At 37.9% G+C, this 20,799-nt stretch overlaps 1 protein-coding gene across 3 annotated transcripts; it reads right to left on the reverse strand.

Moving 5' to 3' along the window:
* Positions 1 to 448: 448 nt before the first annotated feature.
* Positions 449 to 20,788, reverse strand: LOC135469771 (leukotriene A-4 hydrolase-like). Of its 3 annotated transcripts, none has more exons than XM_064748363.1 (16): positions 20,600 to 20,788; positions 14,113 to 14,252; positions 13,543 to 13,654; positions 12,848 to 12,916; positions 11,947 to 12,104; positions 11,643 to 11,715; positions 11,199 to 11,339; positions 10,560 to 10,654; positions 9,618 to 9,732; positions 8,685 to 8,829; positions 7,494 to 7,597; positions 5,004 to 5,074; positions 3,748 to 3,898; positions 3,335 to 3,417; positions 2,642 to 2,746; positions 449 to 1,386 (listed from the first exon to the last, which is right to left on the reverse strand). In XM_064748363.1, exons 1-16 carry the CDS (start codon positions 20,759 to 20,761, stop codon positions 1,269 to 1,271), a joined length of 1,842 nt encoding a protein of 613 aa, XP_064604433.1. In that variant the 5' UTR covers positions 20,762 to 20,788; the 3' UTR covers positions 449 to 1,268. The 3 variants fall into 3 exon arrangements, with proteins under 3 accessions (XP_064604433.1, XP_064604430.1, XP_064604432.1); XM_064748360.1 differs by lacking the exon at positions 20,600 to 20,788 and adding an exon at positions 15,533 to 15,668; XM_064748362.1 differs by lacking the exons at positions 9,618 to 9,732; positions 20,600 to 20,788 and adding exons at positions 10,287 to 10,401; positions 15,533 to 15,668.
* Positions 20,789 to 20,799: the final 11 nt, after the last annotated feature.

Consider the following 20,799-nt stretch of genomic DNA (forward strand, 5'->3'; position numbering starts at 1 on the left):
ATATATTATAGGCCTACTTGTCAGGGGAAGTGTATATCTTATAGGCCTATTTGCTGGGCAAAGTTTATATATTATAGGCCTACTTGCCAGGGGAAGTTTATATCTTATAGGCCTATTTGCTGGGCAAAGTTTATATATTACAGGCCTATTTGCCTGGGGAAGTTTATATCTTATATGCCTATTTGCTGGGCAAAGTTTATATATTATAGGCCTACTTGCCAGGGGAAGTTTATATCTTATAGGCCTATTTGCTGGGCATTGTTTATATATTATAGGCCTACTTGCCAGGGGAAGTTTATATATTATAGGCCTATTTGCCAGGGGAAGCATCGCCAAATGTTATTCACATGATTTATGAGAAGAAATGTGGATACAACAGCTTTGGCAATAGCACAATAATTATCAGACATGATAAATTCTAAATTTATTAAAAAATTGAAGCGAAAGGTTCTTTCAAGAAGCTGTTTATTGTGTCACATCATGTAAATACATACACCGGTATATGGAATAGTTTGGAGTTATTTTTCATTACAGTGATAGTCATTGCACCAACTGCATAACCTCTTTGGCCAAATTTTTGACAAGTTTTGAGCTTTCACTTAACAATCGCATGAAATACATATATGGAATATATGACATACATGATCACTTGTCGGAAAAATGGGAGATTAAATCAATAACTGATATTACAACATACTGGATTATTTGAACGATATAAGCGAGACTAGGGGAATGTTACACTGTAAACAGGAGACTTGTTGAATTGGTTTCTAAATCGGTTAAAATGAACATATATCACATTATTTTGTCATCATTTTCTTTGCTTGTATGGTAATAATAAGACCAATCCTCACTGAAATCTTACTCTCAGTTTTTGATGTATAATAGGCTTCGAATTAAAATGATCAAAACAAAAAGTCTCCATAGCTTCCATCAAACTGAGAACAGGCGAGACATTACATTCATTACTTCACACATATACACTTTGCTACAAAACACACTAATTATCAGTATCCTAGATATCTCCAGTAAAGAACTCCGTGCAAAATCAATCTCATACAAAATAAAGCCATGTGATGAGAAGCTATGATGCAATTAAAACATACAAAAACTTCACAGGTTTTCTCTTCAAGTATTACTGCCAAAAAACAAAAAGATCAGTTCAACAATCTTTGATTTCACTGTTTTATTTCAAGGATATCAAGTGAGATGGATATATGCATATGCATGTACATGTGTATACATGACAAAATTGGTGCTTTGGACCACTACTTCAGATGAAGGTCTTTGGCTACTAGAGAGGCCGTTGTGTTGTGCATAGTAGGTCTCTGCTTTTTGAAGTTCTCGACTGCTGCTGGACGTGCCACTTCCCACTGATACATCTCTCTGAAATAAAGTGCAAATAATGTACATGTGCAGGGTGTGTTTTGCCATGTACCGTTCTTAGGGATTTGAACCAGCGATCTCTTTAGATGGATTCTAGCTACACAGAAGCAAACACTGTAGGCCTATATTTTGAGTATATATCAGATTTAATATTTAGGTTACTATTCTTTCCGTCTCTCTGCTTCAAATAAATATAATTCTATTCCCTTGAGTGATTCTAAATTCATACACTTATGCGATGATATTGACCAGTTCTTGTTACTGTCAGCAATCGGAATAAGCTGTGCCTATTAAGGGCCTGTAGTTGTGTACAATATAAATACATGTACAAGTTTTCATTTCAGTTAATAGTATTTTATAGCCACTGTGTGTAGGTGTTATTGTGGAAATTATCTAGATATGCCGATGGAATTGGAAAGACCGTTTTGTGTATAAATCAGCACGGTTGAGAGGAAAGCCTTGGAGGAAGGCCAATTATCGTGAATATGTCAACATCAGGGGTTTCAGGCAAATTGTCTCACTAAAAACGTTCTTGGTTGTGTCACCGTGGTGACTATGATGGGTATAGCTTCAGGTTTTAGTCGACTGAGGCCCAATAGTATCCAAATTTTTTGAGTTCATCTGTAATCAGCTGGTAGCTTTCTGCTGGAAAATGGCGAGAGAAGATACGGCTGTGTTCTGTGGTTATAAAACTCTTCTGGTGCTGTGAAGCCATGCTTTCCTGAGGGCCAAATCATGTGGAAACTTGATAAAACTATTAAACTCTAGGGTTCTTCGATGACCTATTTTTAAAACCGTATGCAGAACAGCAAACCATTTCGTGGAGAAATTCAATATACTTGTCACTTTTGTGGCTTTCTTAATACTGAACTAGATGGTGAAATCTGACAGCTCGTAAAGGTTGAACTTGTATGACGTCATTTGGCGAGGACTACCGAATGTTGGTGGAAAAAACACATAAACCCAGCCTCATTATCTAGGGATTTTAAGAGCCATATTACTCATATTAATGTACCTTTTTTCAATATTTTATATGAAGATCTGACAGCTCGTAAAGGCTGGACTTGCACGTCTTTCGGTGAGGACTACCGAGTGTTGGTGGAAAAAATACATAAACCCAGTCTCATTATCCCAGTGATTTTAAGAGCCATATTACATATATACAGGAGTAGCTAATTATGAATAAATAAGCAATCCTTTAATATTCCTACAAATCACAGGTAAGTGTATATCTACGATCACTCAGTATCCATACCTGTACAGAGGTCTAACAAACTTCATGCGTCCCTGGTCACTGACAAACTTGAGGGCCGGAGCTATTGCCTGGCTCCACTCACCACGTATACAGAGTCTCAACCACCTGGCACATATAAGACAATGTTCTTCACCAAAAACATCTTTTAAACTAACTTACGTTAATCAATCAATGACATAAAATATCTGAATGGTTACATTTAGACATACGCATTTTAAAATATGTAAGCTGATACCTAGTTTTGATAGCATATTTCACCTGACAAATTGTTTCTGTGCTATTTTGGCTCAATTTTCATTTATTTATTTATTTCCAATTACTTGTTAAATATGACAAACGTATTTAAATAGAAGTTACTGTAAACTCCAAAAATTTACTGGCTTGCACATTTGCTTGGTGTTTTACACTGCTCGCAAGAGTATTTTTTTGTGTAACAAAAATCGAGGTAATGGGTGTAGGTAACCTAACAATGCCTGGTGGGGAAATCACTGCACCTACAAAGCACCTGACATAACCAAAGCTAAGCCAGTGAGAGTTGGATTTAAACCTGTCTACATCATTGATCAAGGGTTTATGGATGACCAGCAGATCATCATTCTGTTTGTGCATTAAGAGCCCCTAACTTATGAGGGTAATTTTATATCCATTTTATTATTTCTGATAAAGGGAACCCTTTTGTTCTGGGTCATTTACCTGAAATGAACTTCTGAATTTTGAACTTTCATTAACTGATAGAGTTCTTCCATTTTTTCCAGCTTTGCCACTGACAATGGAGGCTACAAAACAATAAGAACACAAATTCATATTACAAACTCTACTCAGCTTAGCACAAGACTTTTCTCATGGGGGTGAAATTGTATTGATAAAAAAAAAAAATGATAAAAAGAACCCGTTTTTGAAATAGTGTGAACAGATTTTCAAGGTAAATCCCCTTTTACATGCTCATTAAAACTGAAGGTAAGAAAAGGTACAAAAACATCAACTGATTGAATAACTACATTTACCTCACGCATCAAAACAAGTCTAGTCCGTAATACAGAATTTTTATTGGATCATTACCGTGATGATCGTGATACACAGGTAACAGCTTTACCTACGTGACTCACCTGCTGAAGAAGATGGTTGAGGAACTGCCGCACCTGGACAGAGGACAAGTTACTGAGATCAGTTGGAGAGAAGGCTGAGAGATCACCATCTGAGGCAGCACTCCATCTGTCCCCCAGCTGGTGGCAGATATCTGCTAATGATGTGTCGTACCTGCACAAATGCAAAATCTCACTATACAGTTTGTTTCAGGCAAACGCTATAAGTTAGAAGATTGTAGCTTATGTACATTCTTAAATCCATTACAATCTTACCTCACACTGCAAGAAGTCACCATGATATGGATGAAATATCAGGTGGGCACAAAAATATGGGCCGTACTTTGACACTCAACATCTCCGAAACCCTCTTACGTCAGCTTCTAAAAATTTACACACTCAAAAGCCATTATGTCCTAAGTATACAGACCAAATTTCAATTTCATTCATCAAGATTTCTGTTCATGGGACCAAAATTCAAAATAGTGTCAAAATTGCATGTTCCAAACATTTCAAATGATGTTCTACCTTGTTTTACTTGAAAAGGTAATCAAATGAACCTCCTTCTTCTTGGTAGACGACGCACAAACATTTCATCCATGAACTGATTGAGTCCCGAATCTCCTTGAGAGTAATTTTTTTTTCCAGCAGTTCTTGATGGTGTCACATGGGTGCAGCCCACGCTCTACTCATGACACCTGACAGGCGATGCACTGTGGGTCACGTTCGTTTTTGAGGCTATGTTTTCATTTTAATCCTATGTAAGACTATTCAAACTATGACCTTGAAAATTGGTTGGTACAGTAACAAAATCCTGCCACTTGAATGTCTAAAGTTTGAAAGGGTTTGAACAAAGGATAATGGAGCAATGCGGCATAAAAGTATGGCCCATTTTTTTTATCCCCACCTGATATAGGCCCTTTGGCATGAAGCCATAACCATTCCTACACAACTTAAAATGGACTAACTCAAGGAAATCATGGCCTTACATGATGATAGTCCCATAATGATTAAACATTACTCTGAAAATATTAGTCAATAACATCTTACATCAATATTTCGAAACTTTATTCACAAAAAAATGGAAAATTCATAGAACTGATACAACAAATCGTTCTCTGGCTCCACACAAGCCATGCAATCAAGCCTCACATCAATCAACCATTATACCTTTCTTGTTTTTACATTCAAAAAGCTGACATTAATTTACACAATAATTTGCTTTCAACATCATAACTGTTTATATTTTAATGTGTTGGCATGGCAGCAAAGTTACTCACTGTGGTTTGACCGGGGGCATCCCAACACCATAAAACCAAGTATTCCAGTCAACTGTCTCCAGGATGCTGATCTATAAAGATAGCCATGTAATTTTTCAAGTAAATGGTGAATAGTACCATACGGCAATATGGCATGAGAGAAGTTACCAAAAAAATGATTTACAAAGTTGTGTGTTAGCACGCATTGGATTCAATTTATTTATTTATTTGATTTGTGTTTTACACTGTACTCAAGAATATTTCACTTATACGATGGTGGCCAGCAATATGGTGGGAGGAAAACCCACGAACATCCGCAGGTTGCTGGCAGACCTTCCCACATATGGCCGGAGAGGAAACCACCATGAGCTGGACTTGAATTCACAGCGACCACATTGGATCCTGGGTCATTACGCTGTGTTAGCGCGCAAACCAACTGAGCCACGGAGGCCCCCGCATTGGATTCAAAACCTTGTAAAGCATTATTACATAAATATATCACATGTCAATGCATTTATATTCATACTTTATGTATATTACACAACAGAGTTCATTATGGAAAATCTTCATGATTGTGAAGTGCTGCACACACGTTTACATGTAAATAAAAGTGATGCCCTGGCATAGTCACAATGATTTTCCATAATAAATTCTATCCACTTCAGACAACTGATTGGCCATGGATACAGGGAAGCACACCCTTTCTTTGTCTCTTGATTGGTCAGTGAATTGTCAATCCATCAATCAATGTATGGCCCATATGGCATAGCCAAACGGTTTCACTGGCTCCATTCATCAAGTCCTCATGCTAACCATAGCCAAACAGTTTCAGTGGCTCCATTCATCAAGTCCTCATGCTAACCATAGCCAAACAGTTTGATTGGCTCCGTTCATCAAGTCCTCATGATAACCATAGCCAAACGGTTTGACTGGCTCCGTTCATCAAGTCCTCATGATAACCATAGCCAAACGGTTTGACTGACTCCGTTCATCAAGTCCTCATGATAACCATAGCCAAATGGTTTGACTGGCTCTGTCCATCAAGTCCCCATGCTAACCATAGCCAAACGGTTTGACTGACTCCGTTCATCAAGTCCTCATGATAACCATAGCCAAATGGTTTCACTGGCTCTGTCCATCAAGTCCTCATGCTAACCATAGCCAAACGGTTTGACTGACTCCGTTCATCAAGTCCTCATGATAACCATAGCCAAATGGTTTGACTGGCTCTGTCCATCAAGTCCTCATGCTAACCATAGCCAAACGGTTTGACTGGCTCCGTTCACCAAGTCCTCATGCTAACCATAGCCAAACGGTTTGATTGGCTCCGTTCATCAAGTCCTCATGATAACCATAGCCAAAGGGTTTCACTGGCTCTGTCCATCAAGTCCTCATGCTAACCATAGCCAAACGGTTTGACTGACTCCGTTCATCAAGTCCTCATGATAACCATAGCCAAATGGTTTGACTGGCTCTGTCCATCAAGTCCTCATGCTAACCATAGCCAAACGGTTTGACTGGCTCCGTTCACCAAGTCCTCATGCTAACCATAGCCAAACGGTTTGACTGGCTCTGTCCATCAAGTCCTCATGATAACCATAGCCAAACGGTTTGATTGGCTCCGTTCATCAAGTCCTCATGATAACCATAGCCAAACGGTTTGACTGGCTCCGTTCACCAAGTCCTCATGATAACCATAGCCAAACGGTTTGACTGACTCCGTTCATCAAGTCCTCATGCTAACCATAGCCAAACGGTTTGACTGGCTCCGTTCACCAAGTCCTCATGATAACCATAGCCAAAGGGTTTGACTGGCTCTGTTCATCAAGTTCTCATGCTAACCATAGCCAAATGGTTTGACTGGCTCCATTCATCAAGTCCTCATGATAACCATAGCCAAATGGTTTGACTGACTCCGTTCATCAAGTTCTCATGCTAACCATAGCCAAATGGTTTGACTGGCTCCGTTCATCAAGTCCTCATGATAACCATAGCCAAACGGTTTGACTGGCTCCGTTCATCATGTCCTCATGCTAACCACAGCCAAACGGTTTGACTGGCTCCGTTCATCAAGTCCTCATGCTAACCATAGCCAAACGGTTTGACTGGCTCCGTTCATCAAGTCCTCGTGCTAATCATAGCCAAACGGTTTGACTGGCTCCGTTCATCAAGTCCTCATGCTAACCATAGCCAAACGGTTTCACCGGCTCCGTTCATCGTCCTCATGCTAACCATAGCCAAACAGTTTGACTGGCTCTGTTCATCAAGTCCTCATGATAACCATAGCCAAACGGTTTGACTGGCTCCGTTCATCAAGTCCTCATGCTAACCATAGCCCAACGGTTTCACAGGCTCCATTCATCAAGTCCTCATGCTAACCATAGCCAAGTCTTTGGCTAAATGCTCACTCTGATACAAAGTATTAATTGTTTTCAACTTTGTATCAAGCATCTTGATGACTAATGCAGCTTTATTCAACATGTCCTAGAAAAATGATCAGTAAGACTATACCTTGTCTTTAAAATATGAAAACAGAAAGTCTTTCCACTGGTTGGAGTCAATGGACTGCAGCTTGAAGTTCTCAATGTATGCCCGCAAAAATTTCTCAAACACGTCTGAAACAAATTAAAGAGATATTTAAAAGAAGTTCTATGAAAGTGTTGCTTTTGAAATGTATGGTCCTGAATAATAGCTATCTGTACAAGTCCAAAACAGAACACAAACGGTCATGGTTTTTGTCCAAAATGTACTGTTGGTCCAAAACTTGAACATCATGAGTAACTTGAACTTCAGAATAATTAACAAATCAAGTCTGGAAAACTATAGTCTGGAGTCTATAAGAACCATTATTTCTACTAAAATTAACAAAACAGTGGAAAACTCTAATTTTATGAGTGACTTGTGATGGTGAAGCCACATACCAATTTCTATTTTGAGTCAGGAAAACTGTTTTAAACATGACAAGATTTAAAGAAAACCTGATTACTTTGTTAAAAATGGACAAAACATTCCAAAACTCTAAAAATATCTAAAATTCATCCTGGTGAAGTCCTGTTCCAAGTTTTCAATTTAATACAATGACCCATATTGAAAAAGTCCTAAAAACTGTTTTGTGACAAACTAATGAACTGACAGACCTACAGATCACTCCCTCTCCTCTTTCTACACACACACGCATTCTCCATTCCTCACCTAAGATACAATGACACACCTAAAGCTTCCCCTTCAATAAGGGCTAATCTAAGCAGTCTCAAATCTGTACTACAAAGGAGAAATTCATTACATGTATCACCTTTTTCACATCAAATTTTCACAGAAATTGTCCAGGTTAATTAATCTCTCACTGTCTGATCATTTCTTTGTAATCAGCATCATGATATTTATTTATTTATTTATTTGCTTGATTGGTATTTTACGCCGTACTAAAGAATATTTCACGGCTGCCAACATTATGGTGGGAGGAAACCGGGCAGAGCCCGGGGAAAACCCATGACCTCCCGCACACTGCTGCCAGACCTTCCCACTTTCGGCCGGAGAGGAACACCATCAAGATAATGAAGTCAACTTTTTAACTTATCAACTTTTTAAAAAATCTATTTAATACATGGATAATGAATGAATGAATCAGAATAGATACAAAAATATATTTTTTTTCCAACTACCACCCTATACCATGAACTATTAATGCAACAACTTTCTCACCTGGCCCTCCCAACAATGTTTCCAGGTAGAACAGGAGTGCAAACCCCTTTTCATAAGGCACTGTCGAAAAGGCATCATCTGGATCTACACCCCTTAAGTCTAGTACCAGTTTTGTGTGGTCATGCTTTGGGCCTATTGTTTCAACCTGTTTTTGAAAAGAGTCACATAAATTAATTTAAAATATGTGAATAGTATTGTAACACTTATTACAGGATGATGTTTCTAAAAAGGTTAGTTTTTAATTGTTAATTCTGAATACATAAAACAAGTTAAACAAGCAGTATGAAGACGGAACAGATGACACAAATACCACCATCAGTTTGCGGCTTACAAACCGATATTAAATACTCTAATTTTTAGTCAGTCCCTTTTCCGCCTAAAATTTCAATGTAATGGAATTGTCATTTTATGCTCTTTTTTGGGGTTTGGGTCCTTTTTTCCCCCTATGATTGTTTACCTATACCATTCAATACATTCAGGATATTTATCATCATTAGAAGTCAGGCTAAATTTTACAGTTATTACAAAATTTCAGGATAATAATATAATGATTATTATGCGTTTTTTCTGTCTGGGTACTCGGACTGATTCCACAAAGCCATTTTTGACTTAAAGTTTAAGCCAAAATTTAAAACCTAATGGAAGTTGAAATTTTAACACATTTTTCTTAAGATAAACATTTATAAGGTGGTCACAATTTTAATTTCCATGACTCAAAAATAAGCCATAAAATCATATTTCAAATTCTGAAAATTGGCCCCTCATCCACAAAGAGATTATAAGCTTTTCTTTTAAATAACTGACTGTAAATGCCATGGCTTTGTATGTTGAATACATACTCTGTGATGGCAGTGACAATCATGTCCACTTTTTTATGGCTTTGTGAAACAGGGCCCAGATCATCAACAGACCCATTCTTGTTTTGCCACTTACAGCATCTTTCAAATCTTTCCAGCCATCCAAAGCCATAAATTGGCGGAACTTTTCCCCTGAATGTAAGCGTGCTGTTACCTTTCGCTCCAAAAAGGTAGTGTGACCTTCATTTAACCTTCAATCAAGTTTGCATTGTCAATAAATGGCCTTCATACAGCATAACTTAAATAAGGTTTATTAGGAAGTGAAAAAGAACTGAGAAAACAGCACTTAAGGCATAAAACACCACATAAGAGCAAACAAATATTTTTTAATCACTTAGAATGTAAAACTATTCATAAATAAAGATATGAGTTTTGCCGTTGGGAGGTCATCATGCTGTGTTCTCAGTTCTCACATAAAAAATTATCCTACACATGCATTCTCACTGGGTATCATAACTTCAGCGATTTTCAAGCCAACTGTAATACCACCTTAACCTACTGTTGCAATTAGGATGTTTTGCTTCCTCTTTTATACATACATACTTACGAAAGTTAATTTTGACTTTTGACATTTTTGAGAAAACTTTCTTTTAGACAAGAATATAAGCTGAAGCATACAATATCACTTTTGCAACAGAAGGCTAGCAACTAGTAATCCAATAAAAATGGCTGATTTACCCATTGCCCTCTTCCAAAGACATGCTATCTCCATAGAGAATTGGGAGAGAGATGGGAGAGGACTTACAGCGTACTGGAGGGCAAGCCACCCATCAGAAGCTAACAGCTGACGTAAAAGCTCCCCGCCCTTCAACTTTGATACAATTAGCCTCTCCACGTACTTTGTATGACCTTCATTCAACCTTGAATAAATCACAAAATTTATCTAATTGGTAAAACATCTGAAATGACTATAATGTGAGATTACTTTCTATGCACATATACAGTTTTAGAAAAGGTAAATTTTATATGTAAGGTGTCAAACCTTGTGACATTCTTTTCATAACCTTAATGTACTTACCAGAAATGGTCTGGAGAGTTATTAGTGACGAGGTTTCCTGTCCAGCTATGGGTTATCTCATGAGCCACAACATCTGCCAAAGACCTATCTCCTGCCTGGGGAAACCAACAACTCATGCATATGCGTCACAGAGTGAGAGGCAGATACATGTAATGTAGAGAAACAAAACATACAAAGACTTCCTGCGACTTACATGTATCATGTATATTTATGAAACACCTAAGGACCTCATATTTATGTCTGTTTACATGTAAATTTTCTCAAACATCAACATACAGATAATAAACTTTTAAAGATAATAAAATACAAGTTTTTCAGCAATTTAAAACTAGCTTATTCCAAGGCATAATTTAGGACAAGGTCCTATAACTAATACTCACAGATATAAATCTTTTAAAGGCATTTTCTCCTGAAAGTACATCTATTCCTTGTCAGTTTAGTTGGTAAATGGCCAAAAATTTCACCTCAAAAAGTACATTTCTAGAGGCAAATAAATGTCATAATACATTGGTTTTGGTCTTGAAACAAGAATAAGATGAACAGAACTCTCAGATTCAGACAAATATATGATTTAGTCATGGGCAACATTCTTAGTCCTTTACTTCAGAAGTAAACAAAGGAATCGTAGACAAATCTCACCAGTAGTGTGGGTGTTACAAAGGTAAGACAGGGATTTTCCATGCCTCCAAATGGGAAGGAAGGAGGAAGAACCAGTAGATCGTACTGACCCCAAACATAAGGACCCATCAGGCTCTCCGCAGTTTTCAGCATATTCTCTGTCTGATACACAAATATTTATATCTAAACATGTAAAATGTATTATGGCAAGATGTAATTTTTTTTTTCATAAATGTTTTATCTCGTGTTCTAGCATGTTCAGCATAATCAAACGTCTACACACACTAGTATTTGATTCATGTGATAGATTTTACACAAAATATAGTTACTAAATAAACTTCTTGGTGTTTTGATAACACTACTAATCAGGAATATTGATCCATAATTTGAACAGATCACAAGAGATCATTCTGCTTCTTGCCATCAGCTGTTATGGTAATTTCAAGGTCATCAGGCATGACCTACCTCCGCAAACTCATAAGCTGCCTTGTCCACCATTTCTTTTTCCGACCACACCTTGGAACGAGGACCAATGTCTCTGAAAAAGTTATCAAATAGAGTTCAGTACTGTATGGTGTGACCACTGTATTATTTCAGCAGCATAACAGAAAATTGAGTGCCTTTCTGCTTTCATGTATCTATACACACTGTATACAAAACCCACATGTATTTAATTTTTAGTGACAAAATTTAAGTTTGTGAAGATTAACTAGGTTAGACTAAAGTCGCTTTACAACACATTGGCTTTACCATTACAAAATGTACTTACCTGTATTCCAGGTCTCCTCCTACAATGGCTATGAGGTAGGTGGGTATTGGTACTTTCTGTTCAAATTTATGGACTTTTTTTGTACAATCCCCTGGAATGTCTTCACAGCCTTGTCTTATGGCACTCATCAATATCACAATGTCTTTAGGTGCTATGATCTGAAAAGACCAAGGTAAAAATATTTAGCAGTAGCATTTGCCACAAATGTTCACATGTAATAATGAAGTACCTGTACCAGATTTAAATCTGCAAAATTCTAAAGTTAAACAGAAGTAGTCTGAGTTAACTGCTCCTAATAAGGTAAGTTTTCAAACACTGGAAAACAGGATTACTGTACCTGTAACTGTTTAAGTGCAAAGTATGGTATCCTCTGTAACTTTATAAACACATGCATGATACAATACCTGAAGGTAAAATCCTGTACAAGAGTATTTGTTTATTTATTTTTCTGATTTATGTTTTATGCCTTACTCAAGAATATGTCATTTATATGATGGTAACTAGCATTAAGGTGGGAGGTAACCGAGCAGAGCCTGGTGGAAACCTTTAGATCCCAGAGAGAAAGCCGCCATAAGCTTTAAAGCTCTTTAGATTTAAACTCACAACAATCACAATGTTGTGAGGCTTACTACTTGGCCATGAGAGAGTAAAGCCAACAGAATGTGGGCTTTAGACAGTGACTTTACAAGAAATTGTTTACTCCATGGTAAATTCTATACAAAAAATCATTAAAGGAATTCTTTTTATTACAGGTGATAAAAAAGGCTTTTTTAACTTTGAAAGGGCAACAGAAACAATAGGATAGGGCAGCTTTTGGAATTTCAGTGGGGATCACCCATTAAACCTATTTTTACCGATGGCCTTACATGTGACCTACAACGTCTGTAAGTTGTCTACTCACCTCAGCCGTATATGGTGACTTGACAGCTGGAGTGTCCTGACATGGAACAAGACTTCTTGCGTGAATGGCCTGAATATATGGCATGAAATACATGAATAAGCCAGACTTCAGTTTTGAATGTGCATTAGTGTGTGTGCGTAGAATGGGTCATCCTCAGGACAAACAAATGCATATGATCATTATCCCATGCTACAACATTACACACTATTACTGCAATTGTGAATATAGTTCTTTAGATGTGTCATGCACACCTCAGATGCCTACCTGGCTTATACAATTAGACTGATCTATATTATTATGTTTTATGGTTAATCGAACAAAGAGGAACATGGCTTGCCAAAATCAGGTTGGTCCTATTGGTTTTTACGTAATATGTTGTCTACATGATCGCAACAAAAAGACAGATCACAAGCTTTGGAGAGTACCATCAGACTGGAAAAGGCTTGTGCACATGTGAAATGTAATCGATCATGCCCAGTATTTGAAGGGCTCCATTTAGATCAACCCTAATTTACCTTTAACTGTAAAGTTATATTCTTACTTCCAACATGGACATTAACATAAAAGATCATATTAATTGGATTCAAGTATGAGATCTCAATTTTCTGGGTTTAGTGGTTTTGAACATCTCGGGTAATAAATACACTCTTTTAATTTTTTAAAACATAAAAACAATGTAACTGTTTTGTTTGTACCTGGCACTGGCTGAACAGATATGGCTGCCGTTTCCCTGCAGTCTGCTCTGGTGTAAGCCACTGCAGTGCGGAACATTGCGGGGAAGTCTCATACTCAATTTTCACTGACACGCTAAGAATATAAAATTCGAAGAGAATAAGAATTCATCCAAATACAGGTACACCATTTAATGACTATAATGAAATTAATGGTTAAACTTTAGCCTTCAAGTTCTCATTTTTTTAGATATCTTTAGTGATGGTAGGGAAAACAGAACATGTCCAATGGCTGAGTCCTGACTCAGTTGTATAAGGTATGACTACAGATGCAGATGATTGAAGGTGCAAGTTCAAATGCAGCTCATGCCAATTTTGCAGTAGGAGGTTTATGATGTACAAGGACAAGTACATACTGAAGGACAGTGATTTCCTCCAATTTACTTGTGTCTTTCAAACCCAAACAAAATAAAACACAAGGAAAACATTATAAATGTTAACACAAGGGAGTAACAATACTTTACATAAGGTTCAATGCAGAAGCATTTTTTTCTTTTTGCAGGCCTTTCCTATGTATAATCTTTGAGGTCTCACCTTTTTCCAGTCACTGGTGGAAGAGTGATTTCTAGCTTAGAGCCAAAAGGGTCTACAGCAGTCCCAAGGCAAAATTTCAGATCTTGTCCACTCCTTTCATCTGTGACTTTATGTATAGTAATATCTTTACAATCCAACACCTGTAAAAATAGTGAAATTAACATATGAGTAAATGCAATTTTCCTGACAGGTTTCAAAATAATACGCACTGTATGTGACAGTGCTGAGTCATTAATATCTTACTTAATGCTACTATGTTATCTTTCATTTAAAATAACAACCTTGGTGTTAGAATTGAATTAAATGATTCAGCTCTTTAACTGAACCGTGCATGGGAATGTCTTCCAGCAACCTGCGGAAGATTGTGGGTTTCCCCAGGGCTCTGCTTAGTTTCCTCTCGCCATTTTGCTGGCTGCTGGTTTATAAGTGAAATATTCTTGAGTATGATGTAAAATCATCAATCAAATCAAATAAATCTTTAAGTTGAGATATTACTGGGCTAAGATTGCCAAGGCTAAGGAATGTCACAAGTCCAAGAATTTCTGGGGTCCTCAAAAGACTTGCGCCTTCTAGAGAAGAGATGAATCAATGGGATAAACAATTTTATTTGCATTCCTTATGATTTCAAGACAGGTCAATATTCAATCCCTGAAAATCAGACTGTTGTGAAGTTCTAAGGACTACCTACATGTACCTCTCAACAACTACTGCATGCACTTAATAGCCAAAGAGTGAAGCCAAATATATTTAGCTAAGACAATTATCTTCTTCAATGCTTCCTACTTTCAGGGTTGAGAGCTACTGTTCCAAGGTGATGAAATGTCCCAGTGACATCAATTTTACATGCATGTGCATTTTTTCTGCTGCTTATCTGGGAACATCCTTTCAGCTTTGGATTATTACTTTACATTATAAATTTATCCCAGAAGGAAAGACACTTGTAAGTGGAATGCTTTTTAGAATTTAAACGTCTTGGAAGAGTATGTAAACCTCAATAATCATTTTATTTACTGATGCAAATAGTCACAAGAGCGTCATCGACCAGTGACAGCAAGGGAATTCACAGATACAGAAATATGCACAGGCTTGCAAATAACTTCTTGAAGCATCCCTGATAAATTTCAAAAATGACCAAATCCAACATCTGTTTTGAAGATTCTCTATGTTAGTTACATGTGAAGTTTGTCAGGCATCACTTAATTAGTACCTTATACCATGGAACTTTTAGTCTGCTCACAGACTGTCAGTTCATTTTTAAGATTTTCTTATTTGCGCCGTACGCGACTATGTAGATTATGATGTAACCTAACTAACATGGTGTCAGAATGAGAAATTCCTGGTAACATGTTTGCAGCAAGAAAGATAGCCACATAAGCGACACTTTTGGGTTACCAAGACACTTGAGCAGCCAGTTACATACTCTCAGTAGGCTGATTGTTGGTTGAGGACTTTCTGGATGCGCCATATTCATGGCTCATGAGATCAGCATCCTCGGTGATACGGTGGGGAACAGGTGGTGGCCTGAATAAGCACTCTGCTTACAAGATGGTCGTAATATTTCCCCTTCCAGTCACCACAGACACAATTTTATATTTTAAAATCAAATAAAGTATCCCTCTCTCGTGAAAAGCCTTCAGACCTGTGATTAAAGACAGCCATCTTTTGAACTGTTGTTTAAACCTGGTCACGTGAACACTTAGAAACAAACAGTAGAAATCCTGTAGACCATAATTTGCAGTTAACTTTATTTCAGATAATGCCAAATTATAATGCTATACATAACCCATTTCCAAAAAATTAATAATTGCATTGCATAATTAAAGCAAGAAACTAAGAATGTCACTTTATTTTATTTATTTATTTATTTGATTTGTGTTTTACGCTGTACTCAAGAATATTTCACTTATACCACGGCAGCCAGCATTATAGTGAGAGGAAACCGGGCACAGCCCAGGGGGAAACCCACAACCATCTTCTGGTTGCTGACAGACCTTCCCACTTACGAAGAATATCACTTTAAGAAAAGAACTTGTAATTGGTAGCAATGCTATCAAACAGCTCGCCTATATGAGGCACATGAATGCAAAACTTCAGTTCAACACAAAACCGAAATCATGAATTTGGTAATTTACGGTAATTAATATGCTCACAGTGCATCGGCGATGGAACATCCCCTTTGCATCATTGTGCTTTCTATGGATGTAAACTTCACATACAACACACTTTTTAAGATACCAACCCTAACGTTATCTCCCACCTCCTTCAACACCCGCCCCCCCCCCCCCTTCCCCGAGCCCCCCCACGTTTCTGCTCTACATGTGTGCAAACCCTGACCTCAATACATGCAGTATTTTTTGGAGATTGGACCACTAACATCTTGTTTAAAGGACAAAACAGCACCTGGTAAAACATATTTCAATCAAAAGCAGGATACTCAAGCTTTCTAAAAGGTATCATACTTTATTATTTTAATGAGATTTCCCTGAAAAACATGTAGAACAAAATGACAATACTGCACAAATGGCAACACTTTTGGGAATTGAAGCAGATATGTTGAGAATTTTATCCAATCAAACACATTACTATTGCCTGGACTAAGCTGTGGTGTAGCCTTTAACCATTCACTCCATGAAGTGACATGTATATGACAACACAGAACTATTGTATAAGACATCATTTTGAGATCATTTACAATGATTTAGTTACATGTAGCCAAAGGGCCATTTCACAAAGTGTTGTGGGGCAGGTTTGTAGCATTTATGGACCACAACGCTGTAAAATCAGTTGATTTACAAGCTGTGTAATTTTCAACGACAGTATTACAAATTATGTCAGACAGTAGCATACCGTCTCGGCCCAAACAGCATTCATCTCACTAAATACTCCATTTTTGTTGTTCATTTTAGTAATTAGTCACCAGTTTCTAAATAACAAATATCATATAGGGATGATGAAGGTTTATGGAAACGAGAACACCGCATCAATTGTTGACAATTGTTAAAATTAATTAAATCTTATGATATAATTTTTTTTGTCTGACTTTATTACAAATGAAGAATTTAAATTTTAAATTTTGCTCGTTCGTCTTTCTAGCATACAAGAGATGTTTCTTCTGTTTTCTTTTATGAAATGATGTAAAATTATTTGAACACCATATTCAAGCGGCGGTGCTTTCTCTGACACATGCTATAACTAGGTCAGCACTGCTTTCATCTTAATAGCCACTCCTACTAAACTGAAGCATAAAATGACAATCGAATGCTTAGACCAGCCTCATTGGTGCTTAGATTTACTTCTATTTGTTTCAGAATTGAGCATAAATCTAGTTGTATAACAATCTTATTGTGATTTTGTAAACATTTAATAGAGGTCAAAATCACCAGCACAACCTCTCTAGAGGCTATGACCTGAACCAGGGATACCCCAGCTGCACATCTGCAACTAGGTTATTTAAACAGGGTCATTGGAGTTCCCTGTAAATGATATAGTAGGCCTACTGTGTCAACACTTCAAGCAGTGGAAGAAATATTTTTCCAGCATGTCCAGTTTCCAAGAAAACTACAATTATCACTTGGGCCACAACTTTTATCACCCAAAGGCTACTCCTTGGGCTATTGTGCGGAAAATACCTTCGACAATAGACAGCTAGAGCAAACATGACATCGCCTTTCTCTTGATAATGGAAATGTGCTGAAGCTGTGTCAAGATGCACCTTCAATAACATAAACACTAGTCAGGTGCTGTCTTTCATTTTTTAATGTGCTTGTAATACAGGAATTCAGTAACTCAAGGTACCTAATATGTACCCACCGAATCAACAATGGAATATCCACCTCCTGCTATTGTGCTCTACATGTGCGCAAACTCTGAGCTCAATACATGCAGTACTTTTTGAGATACCACCCCTAACACTTTGTTTAACACTGATTCTTATACACAATACACTAAATCAGGAATTCAGTGATTTACAGTACTTAATGTGCACATATCCAATCAACGATGGAATATCCCCATCGTTTTATTATGCTCTAAATGTGTACAAACCCTGAGCTTGACACCTGCAGTACTTTTTAAGATACCACCCCTATAATTTTGTTTAACATTGCTCTCTCAACTGTTGGGGATGCCAACACCCAGAGTACAACATAGGCTACACCTGTACTTTATACAGACAAGCTAATAACTACAAAAGTCCACTAATTCCTGTTGCCACCTGTTCCCTACCATATCATGAAGGGTGCTGGCGTCTGACTGTAGGTTGAGCAGCCATGAAAATGGCGTATCCAAATATTCCTCCTCCAACAGTCAGTGTACTCTAGGTTGGGTGGAGCAGGTATGCTGAGCAATTTTTGAACGCTGGATTTATCATGAGTAACAGTTCAGGGAGGAAACTGACAGATGTGGCTGGCAGGTTCACAGTGATTTTCAGGGGAACATCCAACATCTATAACAGCCCAAGTCCAACATTGCAATTCTCTATAGATGCAAGGTATCTACTTAATAGTTTGCCCTGGAGGAAAGTTTGCTATTTTATATTTCTTCTGGCAGTTGCATAGACATGGGCCCCGTTCACCCCAGTAGGAATCTTGTAAAGTCTTGGAAAACAAAGGATTACTAACCTCTGCAGCCTTTTCAATTACGCCTTTACAACTGCTTAAGGTCCTATACTGTCAAACTGATAAAATCACAAGCTGTAGATCATCCCCAAGGGTAAATATCCATCCATATTTCAGCAAGTTCAACTTCTCCACTTGCATGAACTTCAACAAGATGGCTGCCCATCATATACATCATTTGGGTTACTGGGACACACATGCCCACCATTTGCAATTGTTAGATGCAGAAACCAGGACAACCATCATATTCAGAATCATAAGAGCAGACAGCAGCCATTTTGGGAATTTGGAATCAACAGACCAATTGAGCTTGATGAAGTATGGATGAACTTTTTCCATTGGGATGATCAACAGCTCGGGATTATGTCAGTCTGGAGGTCTAGGCCATTAAGCTTTGTTAAGGAGTAACAGGACAAGCCGGGAAGGTTAGTAATCAACTGTTTCTGATACTTTGTGAACCTTCCTTCCACGGTGAATGGGATCCAGCCATAACTGTGCGAGTGGCAGAGTTATGCTACTCTGCTACTCGCCAACTTAGTTATCCAGGTCTACTTGAGTTGATGGGTCATTAGCCTGAGACCTCGAACTAAGGGTGGCTTATATACCCTGATACATGGAGACCACTGGCTTACAAAGAGCTGAATACACATGAAGCACGGCAATTCTGAAAGCTAAAATATTTATGCACATTTTACCACAATCGCTACTTGCCTTTACATCGCCATTTTCCTGTAAATCTTAGCCAAAGTTAAAAATAGGCTCATATTAAGTAGGTTCATGCGCGACACGTTTTTAAAATCTGGGCCAGCGGGGTGCGCATGCAAAGCAGCGGTTAACCTTTCCGTGAAATTTAGAATAGAATGGATGCCAAAATAACCATTTTTTATCCCCCTTTTCTCTGCAAACTTAATTTGACAGTTTTCACAAACTGTGGGGTCAGTCACCCTGCTCCATACCCTTCAGTCGATTGCAAATTCGTGCCTCTGAAGTAACATGGCTTTCTGTCTGTCACAACTGACAGCCAGCTGATCAAAACATAGTGATGACGTGAAAGGTCAACCATGCATTTGCGGGGAGCAATGACCCGATTTGGTCACGATGTGTACAAAGCATGTGAGCATAAGTCACCACTGTGAATTATCTTGGATTTACTGGTTGTAAATGCTACAAAATGTGGAAAAAAATTGCCAGAGGAAAAGAGAATGTCTTGTCGAACACAGTTTATTGGATTTTTGCTCGGTTAATGCATATATTTGTTCATTATACATAGATTTTTGTTGCGCGGAGTTTCTCCATACTAGGCCTGGAAGACTCCTTGGCTGTCATCTACACCTAACCCCATATTAAAAGGTCACAGGCGAGATCCTTGGTTAACAGTATCCAGTTTGCACTAGTTTCATGCTTGTGTGGATTTATTAATGATGACACATGGGAACACCTGCCTGGAATTGGTAGCTGAAATGACTATGACTGTGGACAGACAAATTATTTGGTGCCCAGCAGTTGTGTATTACAGCCAGCAAGGGAAGTACAGAGGGGGATCAAGGTATGCTTATAGAACAAGACAGGACTGTGACAGTATATGTAATCACAGCCTCACAGAGCTATAGTATTGTACACTTGAAAATTTCCTTTAAGGCTGAGGTTATTCTTTCTAAAATTTCCCAAACAATAAATTCGTCAGTTATCTGCCCTTTAATGCATCATAAATAGTGTCTCAGAGTCTTTTACACACATTCTGTGGGGACTATATATTTGAAAAATAATTAGTTTATGTAGTTCCAATGGATTTTTAAATTTCGTCTTTCATGGTTAATCAAGTTAGTCATGGTGTTGTGACCTGGATGATCTTAATCTAAGTAAATACTTACCAACAATGTTGCATGTTCTGCTTTCTTTGTGGCTTCTATCAGCACATAGCCACTTAGGACGCGGGTACTAAAATCAACCGTGAGCGCTAAGTGTATATTTGTCACTGCGCACACTTTTGGCTGAGAAAAAGAGCATGGGTCAGTTTCACTTAGAGCTGCCATTTTCAGACTAATTTTACCTCCACGTTCAGAAGAGTAGC

This window comes from Liolophura sinensis, chromosome 7, assembly GCF_032854445.1.
Source record: "Liolophura sinensis isolate JHLJ2023 chromosome 7, CUHK_Ljap_v2, whole genome shotgun sequence".
Classification (NCBI taxonomy): Eukaryota; Metazoa; Mollusca; class Polyplacophora; order Chitonida; family Chitonidae; genus Liolophura; species Liolophura sinensis.